Source organism: Brachyhypopomus gauderio, chromosome 9, assembly GCF_052324685.1.
Source record: "Brachyhypopomus gauderio isolate BG-103 chromosome 9, BGAUD_0.2, whole genome shotgun sequence".
Classification (NCBI taxonomy): domain Eukaryota; kingdom Metazoa; phylum Chordata; class Actinopteri; order Gymnotiformes; family Hypopomidae; genus Brachyhypopomus; species Brachyhypopomus gauderio.
In genome coordinates this window covers 21786036-21809737 of record NC_135219.1, presented here as the reverse complement: position 1 = coordinate 21809737, position 23702 = coordinate 21786036, and the positions used below count along the sequence as shown (strand labels likewise).

Sequence of the window (23702 nt, the reverse complement as noted above, 5' to 3'; positions counted from 1 at the left end):
ACACAGATCCTCACGTCCGTTCACCTGGACACACTAACACCACACAAGACGAAGAGCTTACCAGGGAGACTGCCTTGGTCCTCGCCGTGCCACAAACACAACACGAGCACGGCGGAGCTCTTCCAACAAACAAACGACAAACACGAAGAGTTTTTTCCCAGGGCAGACAGCCCTGGTCCTCGCCGTGCCACAGACAACACAAAAGCACGGCGGAACTCTTCACAAAACACCACGCAGACAAACACTTACCACGAGACATGACCACGAACGAAGGAGAAAGTAAAGAGACTCTGCGGCTTCCGAAGGGGCGCTGGTCATTCTGTGACGGGCAGGTGTGAGCAACAAAAAGGAAGCGATCACGCCAAGTCTCAGGGAAAAAGGGTGGTTTAATATAAAGTGTGCAAACCTAAAACCCGTGCAATAGATCCGAATTAAGGATATAATGACCAGCGGTCAACTGGTACAAAGACAAGACATATATAGACAGACAAACGACCATCAGGTGGGAACGGATCACGGGCTCCGCCCACCTGAGGGGCGTACACGACGTCACAAAACAACAACAACACAGCCGCTGTGGACAGAGGCGGCCGGTAGGGGGCCGCCTCACCGTGACACTGAACACCTTTGAAATCTCCACTATTTGAAACTAAGGACTATGACTGACCTAGTGTTTTGTGTTCTTTAAATTGAAATGATGTAATAAATCAAGGAAATTAACATTTCTCATGGCACAACCATTTTCCAGTTGCAAAATGTTTAAATAGAAAATATGTTCAATTACTTTAAAACTAGAATTATTTTAAATATGTATTTTATATGTTTCTAAATGTTTTTTTTTTCACAAAATCCTGCATATACAAGATATTGAAGAAAAATATTTGAATAAAATCATAGAATGACCTGATTTGATCTGAGACCAACAAGATGTTTCAGTGCCATCCAGTACAGTATTTTATATAGCACAAGTCCAATGAGAAAGATCTTCAGTAAATCAACCCAGTGAAGAATATAAAACTCTTGAAGATAAAATCTTCCACAGGTAGGTTCCAGTGAAATTTATTTTTGCTTCCAGTTCATTTCTATCAGGCGGTGTAGGATGAAGTAAGAGAAAGGGAAAAAAAATGTATTTTACCATCTAGCCTGTAATTCAGTGAATAATTCTGTGGCAGGTCAGGACGTGGCTCTGACAGAAACCGCTACAACTTTCAGTAAGACCATCTCATGCTGCTTTGGCTTGGATTAGAGTTGCTTTGAAAGATGTGGGTCTGCATAGAACTTTGGGCTTTTCCTATAAGACAAAGAAACATTTCAAAAACTTAGTATGTGGAGGCACTGGAATTGGAATGTGGAAACCTAACCTTGAAGTATGGTCTCAGCAAAAATAGATATGAATCGCAAATAAGAAAATGTTCACTGGATTCTATACAAATAAAGTTGTAAGAAAAGGTACAGCTGCATAACTCAACACTAGTCCCAGCATTAACTACTGGTAATGTTTTTTAAAACAATGTTTAATAAAATCACTGAAATATTAAAAATGTTAAACAAACAAAGACTCTTTGGTGTTCATCCGTTCATCAGTTGTGGCAGCTGACAGGAAGTAGAAACCTGACAAAAAAAAACACACATTTCTAAAGTTGGCCACAGTCACAATCCTGTTAGGTAAAGAGAGAACATGTACTTTGGTGTTGAATACTGAGAACTTCAGTTCAGTGGTAATTATGATCCTTCAGCACAAGAGAACATATGAAAGGCTAATGTATGATCTTACCAATAAATACAAGAAAGAGATCTTTAATTGTTTACAATCAGTGGCAAGTCAACAAGTCTATATCACAGTCTATATCACCACCAGGGAAAGTATACCTGGTATATATGGATTATCATAAATACTGAAAGATAGAGTTCCACTTACACAGCAGGCATAAACTCAGTTACATACACTTCACTTCCATTTTTGCTGGCAACACTAAGCATCATATACAGAACTCCAATAACTTTGCTGACAAAATTCAAGGATTCTTACTAGAAGCAAACAAGAGATGGGGTCACATGACATTATAATGTTGATTACGTGTGTACCAATACAAACAGCACTGGACGTCAAGCGAGTGACTAAACCAGAAGAGTCACTTCTAATCAGGTGTGCCCATTGTTGGAAATGTGTGTGAATGCCACATACTTCAAAAACAAGGAGGGGATTTTATAGCTGCGCAGTGGTGTGTCCAGTGTGTCCCGTTGTGGCCAACCTCTATGTGGAGGAAGTAGAGAGTATGGAGTTGAATATCTATAAGTCAGTGGTTCAGGTGTAAGGGAAACTCAAGCACCGTGGACGAGTCCTGTTTTAGAGATGGCATTAATTCAGAAGATAAAGCAGTTTAGTGGTGAGGAAAGGAGTGAGAAGACACGTCCACGTCTGGACTGTGGCTGAAGGGTGAAAGGGGGTGTTTCCATGTCACGGTATAGTGGAAGCACATCCACACCATCAGTATCTTCTACCATAAAGTGGGGATGATCTGTACTTTGCAATATCACACCAAGATGGTATCCACACAATGCCGCTGATAAAGAACGATTGGCCTCATATACGGGGGTTGAGGGGCACCACCATAAAGTGCTGAGAATATATTCTCGGATGGTATACCATCTTGTCTGATATAATTGAAGGATGCTTTGTAGTGATTTGAGCATCTAATGATCATGTGACTTCTTTTACTTCCTGTCACTTACACAACTGATGAAGGTGTTTGGATGAATACAGAAATGTCCTGATTGTTTCTTTATTAAAATGCTGTTTTAAAAACATTTTATTGCCTAGATGTTGAATAAAATGTACTTACATAACCACAGGTAACTTTAGTTTGGCCATGCAAGATCTTACCAACTGGCTATAGTGAGACCATGCTGAGCCTTAAAAGAAACCTTGATAAAAGATATTTACCATCATATTTGTATACTAACTGACTTTCTAAACAAAGATGTATGAAATGTCCTTAGACTTGAAAGTTCAAAACATAAATGTGAAGATTCTTTCAAGTCAAAGTTCTGTTCTCAGTCTGTTGATAGTTAGAAAAGGCAGAAACCTTCATTATATACGTTATAAGCCACTTGCACAGTTTATGTTAGTGATTATCTAACCTATATTAGTCAACAAAGACTAAACAAAGATGCTGTTTGAATGTCCATTCAATCCAGCAATGACATTAACATATGTAAAACCATATCAGGGTAAACGGACTAGGTGGTGTTGTCCAATGCATATCAACAGATGGGTTACAGTCTGTAATAATACACTTAGAAAATAAATATTTAAGGTAGGTATACCTAATAAAATGGACAGTGAGTATAGAAACATAAGGGGTGTTTGTAACAAGGTTTTTAACACCTCGCAAGACATATGATTCACAAGCTGAGCAATCTGACCAATCAGCACACAATGTTTTTGTTCCGTCCACTTTATTTTGTTAAGGATTATCAGTTAATAAGAGGGTATTCTGGAAAGCAATATTAGATGCAAGTTGATACAAGAGCATCACATGCAAATGCATTTGGTTAAAACTAAAGATTTTACAGGATTTTAAAAGGCAGTGTAATTTTTCCCCAGAACCAAAGCTCAGCATTATTACATTATTGCCAAGAGAATAATGCAGTCTCACTGAAATATACCTGAACAAAATGGTTTAACTGCCATTCTACTTTCAAAGCAAAACTTAATGCCCTATATAGATTATCCATCCATAATATTGGGATTTAACTTGAAAATATCTAAATATATTCAAACAAGTGCTTGACCAAAAGACTTTCTGGCCATATTTCAGACCCTTGCTAAAAATGTGTGTAGACATTCAGATCTGAAAAGGATCCATAGAAAATTGTACTTGGTTCCCTTGAGGTTTGTCTTTAATGACTTACTTTAGTTCACATTTACTATAAGGCCTGCTGTTCACCTTTAGACAATAGAGAGTTTTGTGCAGTAGTTCAGATCTCTATCACACCGTAATTGGAATAATGAATTTTTAATGATAATCTTCCAGTCCTGATTTCTTATGCCTTACAGGCCTGTCAGGTGGCAGCTCTGTTTTAGAAACCCAATGCTGATAGTTACTGCAGTCACACTGCTTGTTTTTTTCCCAAAACTACTGAACTGTAAATAAACTTCTGCTTCTCTTCTTGGGTTCACTAGATACAGTGACCTGTATTCAAACTAACAAAACTGAGGAAAAAGCATTTTGCAAGGTTTTGACCCAGTGAAAACCTGCTAAAGTACACTTTACAAACTTCTGAAGACTTAACACTGATGTCTGATTTAAGAACTGTCCAGAGAAAAATAATGATCTTTATTAATTCCTCAAAGATGAATTTTCTGTAAGAACATTTAAATTCTGTGGGTGTGTACTGCCCTCCTGTGGATACAATATGCAACAGCAACAGGAGGCACCTAAAATTAATATGTCGACGTTTTATTTGCTAGTGAACATGTGAAGAATGGTTTTACAGTTTTCAACTGTTTACACACATTTTCCAAGATCTGTGTCTATTTTTCAAAACTCTACACACAAAACTCACAATTGCTCACACAAAATTCAAAATGCCTCAAATCTCCAGCAAAATGACACACAACATTCAAAATGTCATAAACACATCTCAAAAGCAAGGACTGACATCACATTGCCAACACCTTTGTCATAATATGACATTTTGGATTCATCATGTACACACTGTTGATCAAAACCTAAAGCTCTTCTTTCATTCATGGGATTCTATGTTATACAAAAGTGCAGAGAGAAGGTGAAATACTCACAACACACACAAACAGTTTTCAAACCCGAAATATTTATTTTTTCCATATAATTTGCTGCTGTTACTGTAATATAATATTTGTACAGTGCAGAAAAAAAACTTCAACCACCACATGAAGTTGGACAGACACTAAACACGTGTGAAAAAGCTGGGGGGTGTTGGCTGTGGTGAGGGTATGGGCTGGGGGGTTGAGTGTGTGTCTAGGCTTCATCTCTTCATACCCGCCAGAGCCAGGTGGAGAAGAACTCCTCAATTGGATTGAGAAAAGGTGAATATGAAGGCAGGTACAGAACAGAGAAGTGAGGATGGGTCACAAACCAGTTCTGGACCAGATGTGCCCGATGAAAACTGACATTGTCCCATATGACCACAAAACTATGTTGATCTAGATTCTGCCGACCTTGGACAAGAATATTGAGAATTGCATCCAGAGAAGTTATGATATGAGCAGTGTTGTAAGGACCAAGTGTTGCATGGTGATGCAGGACACCATTATTGGTAATGGCAGCACACATTGTAATGTTTCCTCCACGTTGTCCTGGGACATTCACAATGGCCATTTGACCAATGACATTTTTCCCCCTTCTCCTGGTCTAAGTGGGGTTCAAGGCCACCTCATGACGGACATTTGCATCTGCATTCATCTCCAAAATTCTCTGTAAGAGACAAGAATATATATTTGCACACATATGCACAACCCAAAAATCTTGATATGTGCAAGTCTAATATACTGAAATTAGTTTTGCATACACACATTCCCAAAGTCATGATGCAGGTTCTTCACTCTGATGCTGTTCCTTTCAAATGGGACCCTGTATAGCTGCTTCATATGTAAGTGATAATTCTGCAGGACACGATGGACAGTTGACAAGCTTACTGTGTCCATGTTATGGAAAACAGTTGCATCGTTGACTATGTGGTGCTGGATCTCGTGGATTCATGGTTCAAAACAGACATCTTGACATTTGACCTATTTATAGGCCTATATTTAGCCAATGATTCGTTGGTGTTCAATAAAGTAATGAGTACTTACACATATGAGGAGTGGGAGTGAAGCACTGGTGATTTAGTGTGGCATTTTGATAGGTTGTGTTTGAAAGATGAAATCAAGTAACTTCCTGTTTGGTCTTTGTGTGTTAGGTAGAAACTTGTGTGTAGAGTTTTGCAAAATGTGTGTTTGGAAATTGAAAACTGAATCAGACACTGAGAGTTAGTTTATGGTTTAGCAGATTTGGTGTGGGGTTCTGGTGTTTGAAGGGCATGTTTAGAAAATTGTGTGAGAAGAAAAGATTTAGTGTGTAAACAGTTGAAAAAAATGTAATTTTGTTGGAACTAGAACCTCACATACAGTCTTTTTACAAAAATGCAGTAAAGTACTCTTATTTAATCTCATCCTGCCAGATTTGCTTTCTATGATAGTAATGTTTTTCTCCCAAAATTTGAAAATCTAAAAAAGTAAGACAAATTTTCTATTTGATAAAAACAAAATACTTTTTTCTTCTGTCTGGAAAATTGAAAATGTTAAATATTCCCATACCTTCACATGTGGTAAGAATAACTAACTACATAACGTTTATCTTTAAAATACCATTATATGAAGGGATATCATATTTTGTTGGTTAGTGACAAAAGACAGGTTATGGCTTACATTATATGTCCACAGGAAACACAAACACTGTTCATGTAAGTTAACCACAGGCAAAAAGAAAACAAATTTGGTACTCTGCATTTATGCAAGATCTAACTTAAAAAAAAATACATGACTTGGAGGAAACCAACTGATTTGGACATATGTTAACAGAGGGTGTAATAGCATGCATTTAGCTTATTTCTCAACAACATGTCCAACAAAGTTTAGGTTTTGTATTGATGCAAGCATCTGGTAAGTTAGATTTTTGGAAATATGTGGTCACTATTGACCAATCAGTTGGTAAGGACTTTATATTTTCTAACCATCACAAAAAAGATCTGTCAAACTTCTGCTTTGTGATGAAACTTCACAACAATCTGCCACTGGGAGTGAATAAACTTATATTCGCTTTTGAAGCACTTAATAAAATCATCATATTACTACAGTTCATGCAGTACCTGTACCCTGCAAAATGACACAGTTGTATTTAGGCTACTATATTTGCATGTTACAATTTTACATTTTAAGTTTCAAATGTATTTTCATATTCAAAAACATTGGGCCGGTAATTTGCTAACCTGCTGAAATAAAAAAAGGCAGAAATCAGGATTTCTTGAGGGAGGACTTGCATTAATCATGGTCACCAAATATGAATTACATATACAAAACTACACTCTAAAAAGGTCGGTTTGGCCATTGATTGGGACCAGAGATACGATCTCTGATTGGGACGTACAGATCAGTTTTAGCAAAATGGTCACCCTCTCTGACAGCTCAGGTCAAAATTCGTGATTCCTGGGGAATAAATGTTGGAAGACTACTACACTGGTTGTGCATCAATCGCATCCCTGAATGGGATATACTGAGAATGCCAAGAGTCACCAATAATGACAGCTCTCTCTGACCCACTGTCTATAGCCTACATCTCAGTTACAAACAGGTTTGTTCATCTGAAAAGACATGACGGGATGGCAATTCACTTGAAAAAGTTTGTTATTTTTTCACTGCAGAATTACAGGCCTAATAAAAGAAAAAAATGTCAAAGTGTGTATGTTTTTATGTGACGATGCAAATGGTCTTACAATAATCTTACAATAGTCTACTCACAGGATCTACTAAGATCTCGTGAGTCAGTTTATCAGAATTGTAGTTATCCATATGAACGAGTCCAGTCTGCCAGTCTGACATACCCTTCCAGATCCCTACCTAACAGTACTCAGAACACCAGCTCTGCCGAACTGTCTGCTGTTGGGCTGGACCACGTGGAGAGACGTGTGTGAGTACGGAACAAGCTGATTGGTTAGTGGGCAAGCGGTCAAAGGTCGTGAAGTTTGCAGGGAAGATGGCTGCTGAACCAACACGAGAGTGGAGCGATGAGAAACTGAAAAGTGATGATGTATCCAAAAAAGACCTGATCAAGTTTATCCAGGACAATGCGGCCCATTCGGTATACTTGGATGGCGCCCATGCCAAGATGTTTTCGTAGGCTCTAAAAATGTGCATTTTGCAGCGTATTGTATGTGCTGCAGATGCACGCCAGCTAGCGAGCTAACGCCATGTAGCTGCCTGTGATGAGTTCCAGTGTGTAGGACAAGAGGCCGGATGCTTTCTCATTTCCCAATGTTCCTCAAATTTGACATTTAGAATGTCATATTGTAAACTTGCACGATTCTCACACGTTTGTAGACTAAATTAAACTGGTCTCCAAATATGCATGTCACATTTCCCCTTCACATTCACCCTAGTAGTATGAGCAAGTCCATTTAGGTCTTTTGTCTCTCTGCTTTCAGTTTCTTGCCGAGCACAAACTTCTGGGAAATATCAAAAACGTTACAAAAACTGCAAAAAAGGAGCAGCTTATTGTAACCTACAACCAGCTTTTCGAGAGCAAGGTAAATAATTTCCCATACTAGCAAACTGTATTTGGACATCTCTGTGATGGGTTTAATTTGACTCGTTTTGCTTCCTTTGACTGCATCTTCTGAGTTGAATCAAGGCACTGGCTGAGAATGACTGTGTAACTGGTGTTGGCAGAGGTTTAAAGGCACAGAGGTGGAGGAGATCACTCAGGAGGTGCAAGATGTGAAAATTGAAGAGAAGCTCAAAGAAACAAAAACAGAAGTTGTGGATGAGGTATAAAACATTCCAAAACATATGAAGTACAGCACTGCAGTCTAAAAGCAAATGTTGCATGGCTTTGAACATTGTTTAGAAGTGTGTTTGTTTCTGTGCAGGGCCCACCCAGATACACAAAGACCGTGATGAAGAAAGGGGACAAGACCAACTTCCCAAAAAAGGGTGACACAGTGGCATGTTGGTACACTGGGACACTTGAGGACGGCACTGTCTTTGATACCAACATACCAACAGGTTTTCCTGCATACACTGTGCCATTGCTTGGCTTTCACACAGAGTTGATGTTGGCACAAATGTTCATGAGTGAACAAAACAATGTTGCTATAAGCTTTTGGAAGCATTTGTATTATTACTATTATGAACTGTATATGTATTGTATTATCATGCTATAGTTCTCCAGAAATTACTAATGACATATTAATTTAAAAATATCTTTTAAAAATGCTTAACTGGATTTTAATAATTTAACTGAAGTCCTAAAGTTTAGGACTTAGAACTGGACACATTAAAATTGACGAACGGTGAATGTTACTATCTTTGCAGCTGCACGGAAAAAGAAACAAGCCAAACCACTTTCTTTTAAGGTTGGGATGGGCAAAGTTATCAGAGGAGTAAGTTTCTGTTTGTGCCTTATAAACACTTTACGTATATACAGTTCTTCCCATTATTTTGACATGTTTTCATATACATTTGCAGTGGGATGAGGGGCTGCTGACCATGAGTAAAGGTGAAACTGCACGATTGGAAATTGAGCCTGAATGGGCTTATGGGAAAAAAGGAGTTCCTGACTCCAAGTATCCTTTTGGCATTTCACTGTGGTTACTGTAATTGTTACTACAATTGTTTGAAAGCATATGGAATTGCATATAATATACACTGAAATTAAATGTAAGTCAGTCAAATTTCAATATTTTACTTAACCTTCCAACCAGAATCCCACCAAATGCTAAACTTATTTTTGAGGTTGAATTAGTATCTATTGATTAACAGCCACTGAAGACACTGCATGTGACTACAAGACAGCTCCGACTGCAGAATGTACCCCTAATGTCAGTGTTAGCCATTAAAAGGAGGGATGGGTGAGGTCATATTTATCTTGGCTCATAAAAATTCAGTGTTTTGATAAGGTGCACTTCTGTGTCAAGCAGACCAAGGTTTTGCATGTTTCAAGACATTCAAATAAAACAAACACTGAAAAGTACTTGCGTGACTAGCATTCTTCCTGTAGAACAGCTGTTGGAACAAGGTGCTACCAACACCAAGGTCATGTTTTTAATAAAGAACTGTCATACTGATCAACTAACTTCACTGGATGTGCACACTAAATGCTGAAAACCAGTGTTCCATTATGACAGTTTCTTTCATGAAGGTCAAACTTGGAACACAGCAGCATACATATTGAAAACAGGAAAACCAAGTAGTCAAGTCATGATTCCCCACAACTTTATTATGAACAAGTTTTTCAATAAAACCACTTAGGAGTTGGCATTTGGACCCTTCTTCTTTCCAAAGGTGGGAACCACGTTCACAAAGCGACGGTTGTACTGGATGCGACGCTTCGCACGGCCGGTCTTCTTTTTCTTCTTCTCTTGTTTATCCACCTGAACACAGGACAAGAAATATGACTTTCACATTGCCTTCATTTACTTCTAATGTCAACTTATAACATGGCATTTGTATACTGTATAGCAATAGCTGTTAGTGAGTTTTAACCATTTAACTTGGTCTCAAAGATCAAAATTGGCATTAATAAAACCAATCTCTGCACTCACCTTGGGTGTCTGTCCTCGTACTTTACCAGCACGAGCCAAGGAACCATGCACCTTACCTAGAAAAAGAAAACACATAGTAAAGCCCTCTGCAGGAAACCCTGGCTTTCTCAGGAGTAAGTTATGATCGAGCTTGAGTGTGTAGATTTACAAACATCTAAAATATCTCTAATGGAGATACAACAGTTTCTTCAGGGTACTTTACAGCTAAATTGACAAAACATGCACTTGCCTCCCAGAAGCCTGGCAACCACCTCCAGGGTGCAGTGTTCAGAAATGCCACAGTTCAGAAGGGTGGCACCATCTTCAAGTGGGGCACCAGCCAACATAAGAACTTGGTCATCTACAGACAGACCTTCCAAAGTCTGGACATGGGTCTAGGAGGGCAGAACATATTTAGTGTAAATTCTATGTATATAGATAGTAGTCTATAATTTAGTTTACAAATTCTCACCTTAATGTCCTGAACAGTCTCCTGTCCAGTCACCTCAAGGGTGTGTAAGTTCTGCGCACGCAGGAACAGCTGCATGTTGATTTCTGATTTAAAAGAAAAGTTTATTAACCAACCATTAAAACAATCTTACGTTGACATGAATTATGGAGCCAATTTCCCGATTTCATCAATTCCGAATGCTTACGATACATCACGGTTAACGAGCTAATAAAAACCAAAACGGAGTAAAATCCGAGTTAACTGAGACTACTGGACAGCCAACGAGCTCGCCGTCTGTCCTCGCTAGTTAGCGGTAAATTAGTTCGGACAACTACCAATTCGTGACATTTAACACGTTTTGCTTTGGCTCGTCAAAACTCCGTATTTCACAGTTATAACGGCGGTGTCTGCGTTTAGACGGTGTGTTCGGGAACAGCACACGGACTGAGCTGGATACATGGCGAGCTAACGCTTAGCTTAGCATAACGTGGCTAGCTACCTAGCTATAGCGCTCGTGTTATACATGGTTAATAAACAAAATGTTCCACGCAAATAGCGCATTGCCTGAAAACACTTGTAAATATATACGTTCTAAACTTTACATTTTGAATCTGAACAGAGTTTAGACGCTATGTTGAACCCAAAACATGGTTAAATAAGCGATATCACAAACGGGCCTTACATCGCGCGCTGCTTTTCGCTCTACGCAAGGCGAGAAAAGGACTTCGCACATTGTTGGATGTGCGCATGTGCGAGAATAAGAACGCTGGGTAGTGCACACGTCAGACGTAGACGTCGCACGAGACAGGCCGTTTCCGCTTTTAGGATCGCACGCGGTGCGAGGAAGCTAGTGCACGTCTGAGACGACGGTTGTCAACTATTTCCGTGGAGTAAAATATTGTAGACTGCACGATATCGTACAATTGTATAAAAATTGAGAAATTTTTCATACCTGGGTCTCAGTTTATTTTATTTGACAGTCAATTGAAAATCCTAAAGAAAACATTTTTAAGTACAGTACACCAAATGGCCGTGGCTGGACCCCTGGCCGTCACACCCAGCCGTATTACCTGATTGAACATCCCATTTCAAAACTACTGGCATTGCACCCCATGCAGCTATGATGGTCTTTGTTCTTCTGTGAACGCATTCCACGAGATTTTTGAGTGATTCTGGTAATTTGTAACTGTTTAGTCAAAAGAACAGGTGACGGCACGTCCATGTTGAAAATACCTTCGTCAAATACCTCCACAAACGTGAAAGCACACGCTTGTCTACAACACGTGCTACAAACACATATCCTGGAACTAAACAACCTATCTTAAAGCCCCAGACCCTTTCTGATAATCCTCCACAATTTTAGTATTGGATGCTGGTAGCATTCTCATAGCTCCCACCGACTCATCTATCAGACAGCTACAGGGAAACATGTTTCATCATTCAAAGAACACATTTCCACTCCAATTGAGGCTTTAAACCACTTCACCACGTGCTTGGCCTTGTGTGGAAATGAAGGAGATGCCACAGAAGGTAGATGATTTGACCACAGCAATCAACAGCGCTTGCGAGATCCGACATCCTGTTATTTTGTTGCTCCTATATTTTATTACAGTACAATTGACTGTGGCAGATCTTGCAAGGTATACATTTCACAAAATCAACTTCAGGCAAAGACGGCAGCCTGTTATAGCACATTTTTAAAAAAAGCATCACCACTGTTATGTGGTCAAGATTTACCTATTGGGGATTGCATGGCTAGGTGCTACTTTATTTACCTGTTGGCAATAGGTGTGGCTAAAATGGTCAATTAGGTGGCATGTCTACATAATTTTGGCCATACAGTCTGAATAAATTGTTAGAGAAATGCAGTATGCTCGGAAATAACCTACTCATTTCAATCTAATTGTTCTAAATCTAAAAAATTGCAATCTTAAAGTAGTAATGGTATTCAGACCTTTATGAATGAGTGCATGAAGAGCAATGACAATGTTCAATGATACCAATCTCTTTATTATGAAATTAAGTCAAAATAAAAAGCCTTCATTTCACTTTTGGCTCTGAAAACAAGATGATTCCACATTGAAAGAGCAGATACAATGTTACAGAAGTTTTCACATCCTTTCATACAAATTTGAATCTTTCAAATAATGTTCCAACGGGACCACACTAAATTAAGCTAAAATTAAACCTCATCTGCACCGTTTTACAGAGGGGAAGTAAATTTTCCCTCCCAAACACACATGCTCAAAAACACAAAGTAATTTGGAATAAATGAACATCAATGAGAAGCAGTAAGAACAGGTAAAAAGGACATCTTTGTGGAGCTCAGCTGGACTGTAGGACATCAGGTGGGAGGGGGAGGGTAGTACTGGTTATACTGACCGTACTGACCATACTGACCCCAAGAGTTTTGACTTCCCCACGAGTTGTATTGCTGTGAAGATGCAGATGTAAAATAATTAAAAACAAATACGTTTACAACGTGAAAGCCTTTCAGTCAAAGGGGCCTTGGAGGTAATACAGGTGGCTGTTTGAGCAGAGATACAGTAACATTTAGTTACAGCAAAAACGCAAAAAAATGTTTAGTACATTATTGGATGCTGTAGAGAAACGTGTCTCGGGTTAAAGCCTGCAATACAATGCATAAATTCACAAGACAAAAGGTTGAAATCTGATCCCAACCTAGCAACCGCCCTCAGCCACTTCACTGCGAAGGAAACAAAACAACCTTTGTATGTAAACACTGACCTGATACCAGTTGTTATAGTTGTAGGCGCCATGGTTGGCCTGCATGTCGGGCATCATGTGGGCCGATGCCACAGAGCCATCGTCCATACGCTGCCGCTTCAAGTCTGGCTCCTGAGACCTGCCAAAAGATTTTACATGTTTGGTGTTTGTTTCAGTATTTCAAACCTCAATATTAATGCTAGGTCATTTAGCCCAAGTACTAAGTGATGCTGACAGTGGTGACTTACCCATTTTCTGCTTTTCTCTTTGTTGCCTCTTGTTCTTTCAAAAGCTTTTGATGTTGTTCATATGCTGTTACAAGCCTGAGAGGAACAAATAAGAGCTTTTAATTTTTTGTGTGTACATTAGTATCAAAACAGTAATAGCCTTTCCATTACCAAATCCGAACCAGGGAGGACCGCATTTCAGGTGGTCCATAATCCTAAAAATCAAGCTCCAAACATTATTTGGTTGGCCCTGGTACTGACCTAGTACCAAAATGCCAAAAGAACCTGCAATGGGTCAATCTCAACTATTACCAAACCTGCATGTCAAGTTGTGTATCCTTCCAAGATACACCCTTTAACCACATCACATTCATCATCATCATCAAGACATTCATCAATTCATTCAATTTCAACATTTAACAATGAGTTACACAAGAGCCACATTCAATTTCGATCCAGGTCCACAGTCCTGCAGTAGAAAAGCACCACCACAAAAAAGCCCCAAAACAACCTCCTGAAACGACCATTAATCAGCATGGTAATGGAAGTGTTGCCTGGAGAAAGAGATTACTTTTAGAGGGTAAAGAAACACGATCAGTTAGTACAGACCAATGTTTAAGCCTAAACTCACACATTAATGTCGCTGCCAAAGTCCTCAAGAAACTCCACTTTGCGCTGAGAGAAAGTGACGCGGGACTCCAGAGGCATCGGGCTGTTGAGCGCCCGGTCGAAGCAGGCCAGGATCTCGGCCTCGTTCTGCTGCACGTCCCCACTGTACTCCAGCTCCAACAGGTTCAGGTACAGCTTGGGACAGGTCTGGAAACACACACGACAAGAGGCTCAACACACAGTCATCTCCTGCTCTGAAGGGGAACTACAGATGTGAGGGGTGGGGCCATAAAAAAACTCCTTCAGGCCAACAGAACCTTCCCATCCCCATTAACCGATCCATGATTCATTATATTTAGGTCATTAAAAACGAAGGAGGAAACGGTCAGATTTGTGAGGATCGTCCATACCTCATCTTTCTCGATGGCTTCCAGGAGCACTTTCCTAGCTTTCCCGATGCTCCGCTGCACTTTCAGGAGCTGACGGGCCAGTTTCACCGAGTAGAACGACGATTCACTTGCGTTCTTCCCATTCTTGATGGCATCCTGCAGCAGGGCTTCAGCTTCATCCAAGTTCCCATGACGACGCTCGAGGCTCACACGCCGCAGTCTCACCATGGCCAGTCCAGGCACGGCTTCTTCTAGGCCTTTGAGAATGCCTCGAGCCTCCTCTATGTTCCCTGTTGAAACAAAGCAAAGACCTTAGCTTGGAATAAAAATGCTGCGAGATCACAATATTGTGACGGTTATGAATTTCCAACAATAGGGGAGATTGCAGTGAAAGGAAAACGTGCCTTGCTGCTCCTCAAAGGCGGCCCAGAGAACATGAATGGTGGGCTTCTTGGGGAGATGGATGGTGCATGCTTTCTTGAACACGTGTCTCACTCCCTCTGTGCTGTAGCTCTCCAAATACTTGGCGTACTTAAAGAAGCAAAGAAAGGAAAGAAAAGGAGGGGGGGAGATACAGAGAGAGGGAATAAAAGAAGGAAAGGGGGGGAGAAACACAAAAATTACACTTTCATTTAGATCCCCACAACAGTGAACAGTGACAAGATCGTTTTGAGAATTTCTGTTTTAAACCCGTCAGCACCTTTATGGAACCAATAAGATAAGTTTCTGTAAGGTAGTGGGAGACGGAGAGATGCAACGAAGTTGGCATATGCTGGAGTCAAATCTTGTGTGGCAAGCTGGCCATCCCCTAATGCAACAGATACAGCCAAATATCAACGTTACACGCAAAGAGTGCAGGAAGTTTTTACTGAGGAAGTGAAATCGTTGATTGGGGAAGGAGGAAGGAAAGTCTCTGCCATGGGAGCCCCATTTACCTTTGTCCAGAACTCCTCGTAAAGGGCGCAGGCAATCAGGCAGCGCTCGAACAGAACCACGACACGCTCCGGGGTCCCGTTCTCTAGCTCGAAGTCCAGGTATTCCCTCCAGTTGCTCAGCTGCGTCTTCTCCAGGGCTTTGACGTGGAAGTACGGACGCTTGATCTGTGTTGGACAACATACAAGGGGCAACGTGATTAAGGTCGGAGTACAACCTCAACAAACCTCGTATTCAGTGTTCAACACCTTACATTATCAGCTCCGTTTAAACTACGACTCTCCAGTTAGGTTTACGATGTTTTTTCCGAACCACAAGGTTACGTGAAGTAACACTCACCCCTTCTTCAAAGGCCCACCGCTTGCTGACTTCATGTTCATTGTGGTTAAATATCTCCTGGCGCGTCTCGATCACCCGATGCCGCATGTTCTCAATCTCCGTGACTCTCTAGAGGATAAACGAGCTACATGAGCACTCTCGTTTGTAACTCCACTCAACATAGAGTGATGTGCAAACAGCATGTCCAGCTACCAAGGGTTTACATCACCATGAGCTCGAGAGAAACAAGAAGAATCTTGCGCTGGGATAAGTACGGTATGCACACCCTGCACATCAGCTGTGGCCCAAGCCGTGCTGCTGGGGGAAGGGGGGTTGAGGGACGTGTCATTCCGTCACGGTCCCGTCCCACTTTTATCTCGAGTCCCTGATTGGATGCCAAGTTGGATCCTCAGGTATTCATTGGCTGCTAACGGAAAGACACCTCTTCAAACCGGTACAGTTTCTCTTCTTTCCAGGATCAGGTAGGATCCTCCCTATCTGTGGCATGTTTTTTGACCCTAGCAGAGCAAAAGCCTGGATTCTTACCTTTGCAGGGTCAGGAAGGTCTTCAGTGCCTGGTGGAAGTTCCTCACTCGGGGCTTCTTCTTCTCCTTCCTCTGCACTTGGCTTATTGGCGGCAGCAAGCTCCAGTCGCAGCTGAACAAACTCCTCTTCAGACAGGAAGTGCTTGGGATTATTGTTCTGGATGTGTTCTTTGAACCTGAAAACAACAAACACAAAAGTACATGTTGGTAAGCATTACATTTTAAACCCACAAAGTTGATGGCTTGTTCTGCAAAGGGTTCACTTGAACAGAAATGAAAATTGTTTCTTCACCCCAAGTAATGTGCCAGTTAGGAAGAACCTAAAACACCAATAGATTTCAATAGCAATGCAAGTCACCAACAAATCTTAAAGAACAACAGAAGATGATCCATATTTTGGGTTGATTTGTTTGCATACGCCCACCCCAATGCACAAACCTTTGGAAATGTTGAGAGTACAGCTGAGTAGGAATACCCAGGATGCGGTCATAAATCGCTGTAACATTGGCCAGCTTCTCTTGCTCCATCTCCCAGTTAATATAAGCTTCCCACAAACGGTCAGAACGGAAGTCGGTGCCCGCCGCAAGCACTGCATGCTCGTAGGCACTAAAAAGCGATTTAGAGAGAAAAAGAAAATTATACATCTATCCAACCATTTTGTAATGAGGAAAGAAAAAAAATCACGAGGAAATACTCACGCTCGTACGCGGTTCTCGGCCTCCCCATCACTGGTGTCTTGGTTCTCTCTTAGGAAGGTTATATAGTGGAGCCACAGGTCAACACTAAGAGGAATGGCCTGCAGACCCCTACGGTACACCTGAGAGGACAAGAAACGTACTGGTGAGACTAGTACTTTTAATTATGCAAATATGAAAATCATGTACATTTGTTGAATGTTCAGATAAAAACGGGCCATACCTCATCTGCTACCTGTATACAGCCATGTTTTTTCTCAATGTCTGCATATTTCTTCCAGTACCCATAACAGTAGGGATAGTGAAGAAAAAACGCATCAAATGCCTTTCTTGATGCCAAGAGGTGGTTCTGGAATAAATGAAAACTGCTTATGAAAACTTTACATGGACATTACACACACACACACACACACACACACATGCGTATATATATCTATCAATGAGCCATGTGAAACTTACCTCTTGTTCCACATACTGCAGAAGGTAGACCCAGCCATTAAAATCTTCAGGGTTATCTTCAACTACCTTATAAAGTCTCTCAAAATCAGAGGGAAGAGATGGTTTCTGGAGTGATGCATCACCTGGTCCATCTTCACATCCCTCTTTTGATGCATCCTCAAGTTCCATGTTCGCAGGGCTGTCTGAATTTCCTGACTCTGCCTGCTTTTCTGAGGTCGCCTCTGGTTCGCTAGGAAAAACCTCCGCAGCCTGTCCATTTGTTTCAGACTGGTTTTCAACATGTGCAGTGTCATCGGGTTGCTCCATGCTGCTCTGTTCAAAAGGACCAGATTCTTGCTTCGGGTCACCATCAGCAGACTGTGAATGCTCCTTCCCATCCACTGAGAACAGATGGCACTGCTCCATAGCGGTTGCATGTTGCATCTGGTCTTGTCCTGTGGTCTGCTGGTTTGCAAGAGCAACAACGGGGTCGGCTACTTGGTCCATTGGCCACTGAGCACTGTGGATCAAGTTGGGAAGGTTGAGGGCATCTCCCGCACCTTCCAGAGCAGCAGAGTCCCCATTATCAGGGGCACTTGTATCAACCATCCCCGTCATGGGCTCGTCAGGGAGACTCACGTCTACAAAAGTGACAAACATTGTAATTGAATTGTTAGAGTAGCCGTCGTGGTCATTATTTCTACATTGTTTTTAAAAGAACCAAAAAAAGATGAACAGTGTGGAAAACGATTTTTACTTTCATGATTCCAAGAGAAAATGAACCTTAAACATTTACAAATACACTCAAGAAAAACTCAGCTTGCGCCACAAGCCAATTTGTCACCAACGTTAAATCTGAAATGTCAGCCATTGCTAGCAGGCTAGCGTCGCGCGCGCACGTGCTAATCCGCTAACGAGCGTCGCGAGACACGTATTCTGGAAGTTTCGAAGGACGGTCGACGTAGCAAACGAACACCCGGCGGCTCCGTACGGAGTCCAGCTAACGCTCTACCAGCAAAAAATAACCATCCAACCAACTTAACACTATTTATGGCAAAGCTAGCTGTCGAATTAAATAATTAAATAACACCTCACACACGATGGAAATGCAGCTATTATTTAACGTCAGATATCTTACTCTACCCTACAAAAACAGCGGGTTTTTGCCTGCCTTTTTGAGAAAATTTAAATTAGCAAGCGATATAGAATATAAAAATAAATATTCTTTAAAATATATATTTTCTCAAGTCATTTTTACGTTTGTAGCTAGGTGGCTAGCTAGGCGCTGGACTTTGGCCGAAGCCAGTTACGGCTAACTGTAGCGGGCCAACAACCTTGGTGTGGTTGGGGCCTAGTCCGCCTTCACCCGACACCACACGCTAGCAGCGCTGGCTAACAGACACCATCTTTCCACGTCGCTGCAGCGCAAACAATAGCATAGAAACCCGTCTAATCACGAAAGTAAACTTTAAGCCCACGCTTAAATACTTACTAGAATGTTCCATGAAATTGAGTGTGGATGAATATATATTTTTGTCTCAGCTTCTTTAAAGTTATTTGTTCAACAACATGTGGTCGCGTTACCCGATTCTCATTCTACCCTCGCCACACCGTCGACGGCTAAAGAAGGGCAAGTGTCTTCTGCGCCTGCGCACTACGTGTGCGCAGCTGATAAAAGGTGTGAATGTGTGGGGCTCGTTTGGACTCGTCTGTTCAATAGTAATAATGTTGAATTGGATTGGCGTATCTTTCGTGAGATATGTTTCGTATTTTATTTTGTTTAGGCTGTAGTACCTTATGTTGGCATCCGTGTACAATTAGGTTCTCTTGTGTAGCCCAGGTATCAAGCTATTAGTATTGCTTTACACGAATGTCTACCTAGTAAATGGAAGGTTACTGCAGTACGTCCAGTGATATCTGTACATGTATATAGGCATCAGTTACAAAATAAAAATGACTCAAGGTTACTCCTCTATTGGTCTAGACTTTATTAGAGTTGTTATTCTGACATTTCTGTTCCGTGTTAAGTGGGCTAAAATGTATGGAGTTGAAATGGAAACGTCCAATTTTTGTAATAAACTACAAGTCGTGCACTTTACAATTGCAACGTTTCCTTAAATACAACGAACGAAGCCATCAAACAAGAAATATAGTTTATTTTCCGCAATTTATTCGCCAGATCTATTGGAGGTAAGGTTATCAAAATGTATACACCAGTCAATAGTCTACACGCACATGTCTACGTTACTTTTTTGCAACTTCAACTGTAAAAACGAACACTCTTCTAGTAACAGTCAAAGTGGGTCCAATAAGCACAGGACAAGTGATTTTACAAGATAGTAATCATCATATTAGACCAAGTTTAAAGATCTTCAAGCTATAAGACCTCAAATTTTGATGCATTAACTTTTAACGCATTATTTAAAATCGCTTTCACGTCACCAAGACCCGCCTCCTCACACGTAAAATGACGCCACCGAACAAGCTAGCCGCTATCTACGGAACAAATCCCTGATAAATATCGCTTGTTAAGGTATCCAATTTTATCTGCATATAATCGATTTATATAACACATGTATTGATCGAACTACCATATCCACACATTTTCAACCAACGGAAAAAAAAACGTTTTTAAGTTGCCCGAAACTAAATGGCGTCCATTTCATTCAATTCTAGACAGACTCGCGTTCGAGCCTGTCAGCGCGCGAGCGCTAAATGGCGTAGTGCGCGAGCGGTTCAGAGGAAGTGGCGGGTGAAGCAGGTCCGCACCTTTTCCGGTAACTGAGCGAACGACCGGAGGGGCACACAAGAGGATAGCTAATATATTTGGAAAGCGGGCTTCGCCGCATTTGAAGGTAATTACAGATTATTATTTTTTTGCCAGCTTAAAAAAAATAGCGCATTACAGTATTGTTTGGTTAGTTCTTGTGCGGTTTATGTGTATGAGGAAACTAGACGCGAGAGTGGCCGATTAAAGTTGTGTTCTGTCTGATACTCCTCCCTTTTCTCAACCGCTCTTGTGTTTCAGGGAGAGGAGAGAGGGAGAACGGAAACTCGGATGAATCAATGACCTTTTAAGTTTTCTCGGTCAGTTGTGTAGCTCAACCCCGTTTGTCTGGTATGCCATTTAGAATATAAATGTAACCATGAAGCCGTAAAGTGAATCCCGCTGCTCGATTGTGCCCGACAGGATAGGCGGGGGGGCAGCCGGCGCACAAGAAGGAAGTCTGAACTATTGCGGGCTGTCGAGAGGGCCTGTTTCAGCGCGGCTGTTTTAACCTGAAGTCTGCGGCACGTCTACGATCAATTTTTAAAGCGAAGACGGCAAAATATTCGTAGTTTCTGAAAGTGGATTTTAAGGATCTGCCCTTCGGAAGTTGTTAGAAAATAAACGCAAGGCATTGCCCTTTTGTTAATGAGCCGCCTGGACACCGCGACAGGTTCGAGGCGGCTGATCTCCACACCCTCCCCGCTGCACGTTTTGAATTGGTTAGTGTCCGTTTCGCTTGTGTGTCTACGGCATGTCAAAAAATAACTTGTTTCAGTTGGTAGTGCAAAATTCCCGCCTTGAATCGTATTAGTGTGATACTTTTCACTCACTATTTAAAAAATATCTTGGCAATATTTTGGTATTTTAGATGTCAAGGTGTTGATGTGTTGCATACAAAAGCTTAAGTATTAAAGTAGCACATAATTGAGCCAAAGGTATAACACCCAAAAAGCACATACTGTTATTCCCTCCATAATAAACATAATATATGCACAACCAACAAGATGGGGAAAATGCTTTCAAAGATCTTTGGGAACAAGGAGATGAGAATATTGATGCTTGGACTTGATGCAGCTGGAAAGACAACCATCCTATACAAACTGAAACTGGGACAATCTGTCACCACTATTCCCACTGTTGGTTTTAACGTTGAAACGGTCACCTACAAGAATGTTAAGTTTAACGTGTGGGACGTTGGAGGGCAGGATAAGATCAGACCCCTTTGGCGGCACTACTACACCGGCACCCAGGGGCTCATCTTCGTGGTGGACTGTGCTGACAGAGACCGCATAGACGAGGCGCGACAGGAGCTGCACCGCATCATCAATGACCGTGAAATGAGGGATGCAATTATCTTGATTTTTGCCAACAAGCAAGACCTGCCTGATGCAATGAAACCACACGAGATACAAGAGAAGCTCGGGTTAACTCGCATCCGAGATAGAAATTGGTACGTTCAGCCCTCCTGCGCGACGACAGGTGATGGACTTTATGAGGGGCTGACCTGGCTCACTTCAAATTACAAATCTTAGTGCACTGCATCGTTGGACTGGTAAATGCAAGAAAAACGGAGTGAAAAATTGGAAAATCCAAGCATTTAACGAATAACACAGCTTCTCTGTCAGCAAAGAGAAGTTTGATTGTAATCCTGTTTCTGTTCATTTTGATGACCTCCTGTAACAGTTTTCTTTGAGACTGTGTCAGGTTTTTTTTTTTGTTTGTTTGTTTGTTTTTTTTTGTGCCTGACTTAAGTTTGCTTTGGCACTATAATTCTGTTACATTGAAAAGATAATTACTGTCTCACAATATTACATAAAGTATTGTTTTGGAGACGAGTTGATGTAGATTTGTTTCCATCTTAAGATTTTATTTTTTTAATCATTAGGAAACTTTGGGCTGATCACTTATCTTTCCTTTCAACCAAGGCACCATTGTTATCAAGTTTTTTTTCTTTCCTTAATTCACATCCATGGAAACCAGATTTTGCACTTGAATGAGTTGGAAGTGCCACCCTCCCCTTTTGTCTGTTTTCTCTCTTGCACACTCACTCACTCACACTCCAAGGCCTCTCCCCCCAGATGTTATCTACTTTTGTGTGCCAGAAATGGCAACATATCTCTTAACCTCTATTCAGCTGCCATCTTGTACCAAGAATGCCAAAATATAAAGAATAAAGTCTCTAAATGCATAGAGGTACAAACAAGAAGACAATGGCATGTCAAATTCTGATAACCGTGTCCGTGTTCACCATGTTCTGTGGATAAGCTGTAACGTAACATCTCACCCCCTACCTTTTGTTGGCGACACTGGCTTTTTTATGTGGGGAGATTCCACTGTAGTTAAGTGTTAGTTAGCACTGTTTGGCCCTTTCTTGGGTGCCACATACCACAGGTGCTTCAGAAATGAGCCAGTGTGACGGACTGCTGTGCAGACGTAACTGCAGGGCAGTTATCAATAATGGTGTCAGTTGGGGGAATGAGGACAAAGAACATTTAGGTGAACACTTAAGCATTTCTGAACTGACTTTGGACCCCAACAAGTGTTTACTAATCCTTCTGTCCTTGGTTCCCTGGCTCTTTCATGGTGCTCTGGATCCAGGTCTGCAAACACAGCACCTATGAGCTGCACGGTCATGTAATGCAGTCAGACAAGTCTGTTTTTGTTGTAATAAATTAACATTGATTGAATTGTTTTATTCTTTTGACCAAATTATACTAAAGAAATAAAAGTATATCCAGTTCAACAATCAAATTGCAGCTTTCTGAGATGCGGATTTATAAGTGTTATTCCTTATTATAAGCCATAATGGTTTTACTTTATTTATTTTTATGAGAGTATCTAATGAAAAAAGGGATCTTTGGGGTGTAGGGTGCAGATATTAGTTTGGACTTAGCCCATTTTGGTTCACCATACATATGACTCGGTGTGAATTGTTTGCAGTATGAGTAAAGTATTGAAGGATTCAAGTGCTTTTCTTATACAATGCAAAATCTTTTTATTAAATCTGTTTAACTGTAACAGATTGTTTATGATATACAATCTCATAAATGAGACAATACACCAGCTTAGCTGTTAACCAGTTGACCTGTTTTTAATGTCTCGACATTCATTAGATCACAGTTTATGTGATTTGAGTTAATGTTTAATCAATTATATGAAGATTCAAGAAAATCTATTAAGGAAAACTTAATTTTTACATTTTTTATTGTGGACAACAATGTATATATCATGTTACGAAGTTAGAGCTCTTGAATGGTGTAATTAAATCTCTGAAACAGTG

General features: G+C 40.8%; 4 protein-coding genes across 4 annotated transcripts; 2 read left to right on the top strand and 2 right to left on the bottom strand.

Annotated features, from left to right (window-relative positions):
- The first annotated feature begins 7720 nt into the window (after positions 1 to 7720).
- fkbp3 (FKBP prolyl isomerase 3) lies at positions 7721 to 9770 on the top strand. The gene is made up of 7 exons (XM_077017931.1): positions 7721 to 7880; positions 8224 to 8325; positions 8468 to 8566; positions 8668 to 8803; positions 9113 to 9180; positions 9266 to 9363; positions 9502 to 9770. The coding sequence occupies exons 1-7, from the start codon at positions 7776 to 7778 to the stop codon at positions 9554 to 9556; spliced, it is 663 nt and encodes a 220-aa protein (XP_076874046.1). The 5' UTR covers positions 7721 to 7775; the 3' UTR covers positions 9557 to 9770.
- Positions 9771 to 9995: 225 nt separating this feature from the next.
- faua (FAU ubiquitin like and ribosomal protein S30 fusion a) lies at positions 9996 to 11563 on the bottom strand. Its single transcript, XM_077017932.1, has 5 exons — positions 11454 to 11563; positions 10793 to 10875; positions 10571 to 10715; positions 10342 to 10397; positions 9996 to 10170 (listed from the first exon to the last, which is right to left on the bottom strand). The coding sequence occupies exons 2-5, from the start codon at positions 10865 to 10867 to the stop codon at positions 10045 to 10047; spliced, it is 402 nt and encodes a 133-aa protein (XP_076874047.1). The 5' UTR covers positions 10868 to 10875; positions 11454 to 11563; the 3' UTR covers positions 9996 to 10044.
- Positions 11564 to 12760: 1197 nt separating this feature from the next.
- On the bottom strand, positions 12761 to 19304 carry prpf39 (PRP39 pre-mRNA processing factor 39 homolog (yeast)). The gene is made up of 14 exons (XM_077017929.1): positions 19145 to 19304; positions 17674 to 18293; positions 17438 to 17563; positions 17218 to 17336; positions 16958 to 17125; positions 16521 to 16695; positions 15996 to 16103; positions 15659 to 15823; positions 15128 to 15254; positions 14745 to 15013; positions 14357 to 14541; positions 13747 to 13821; positions 13520 to 13637; positions 12761 to 13205 (listed from the first exon to the last, which is right to left on the bottom strand). The coding sequence occupies exons 1-14, from the start codon at positions 19155 to 19157 to the stop codon at positions 13116 to 13118; spliced, it is 2358 nt and encodes a 785-aa protein (XP_076874044.1). The 5' UTR covers positions 19158 to 19304; the 3' UTR covers positions 12761 to 13115.
- Positions 19305 to 20101: 797 nt separating this feature from the next.
- arf6a (ADP-ribosylation factor 6a) lies at positions 20102 to 23702 on the top strand. The gene is made up of 4 exons (XM_077017930.1): positions 20102 to 20185; positions 20329 to 20507; positions 20681 to 20739; positions 20843 to 23702. The coding sequence occupies exon 4, from the start codon at positions 21427 to 21429 to the stop codon at positions 21952 to 21954; it is 528 nt and encodes a 175-aa protein (XP_076874045.1). The 5' UTR covers positions 20102 to 20185; positions 20329 to 20507; positions 20681 to 20739; positions 20843 to 21426; the 3' UTR covers positions 21955 to 23702.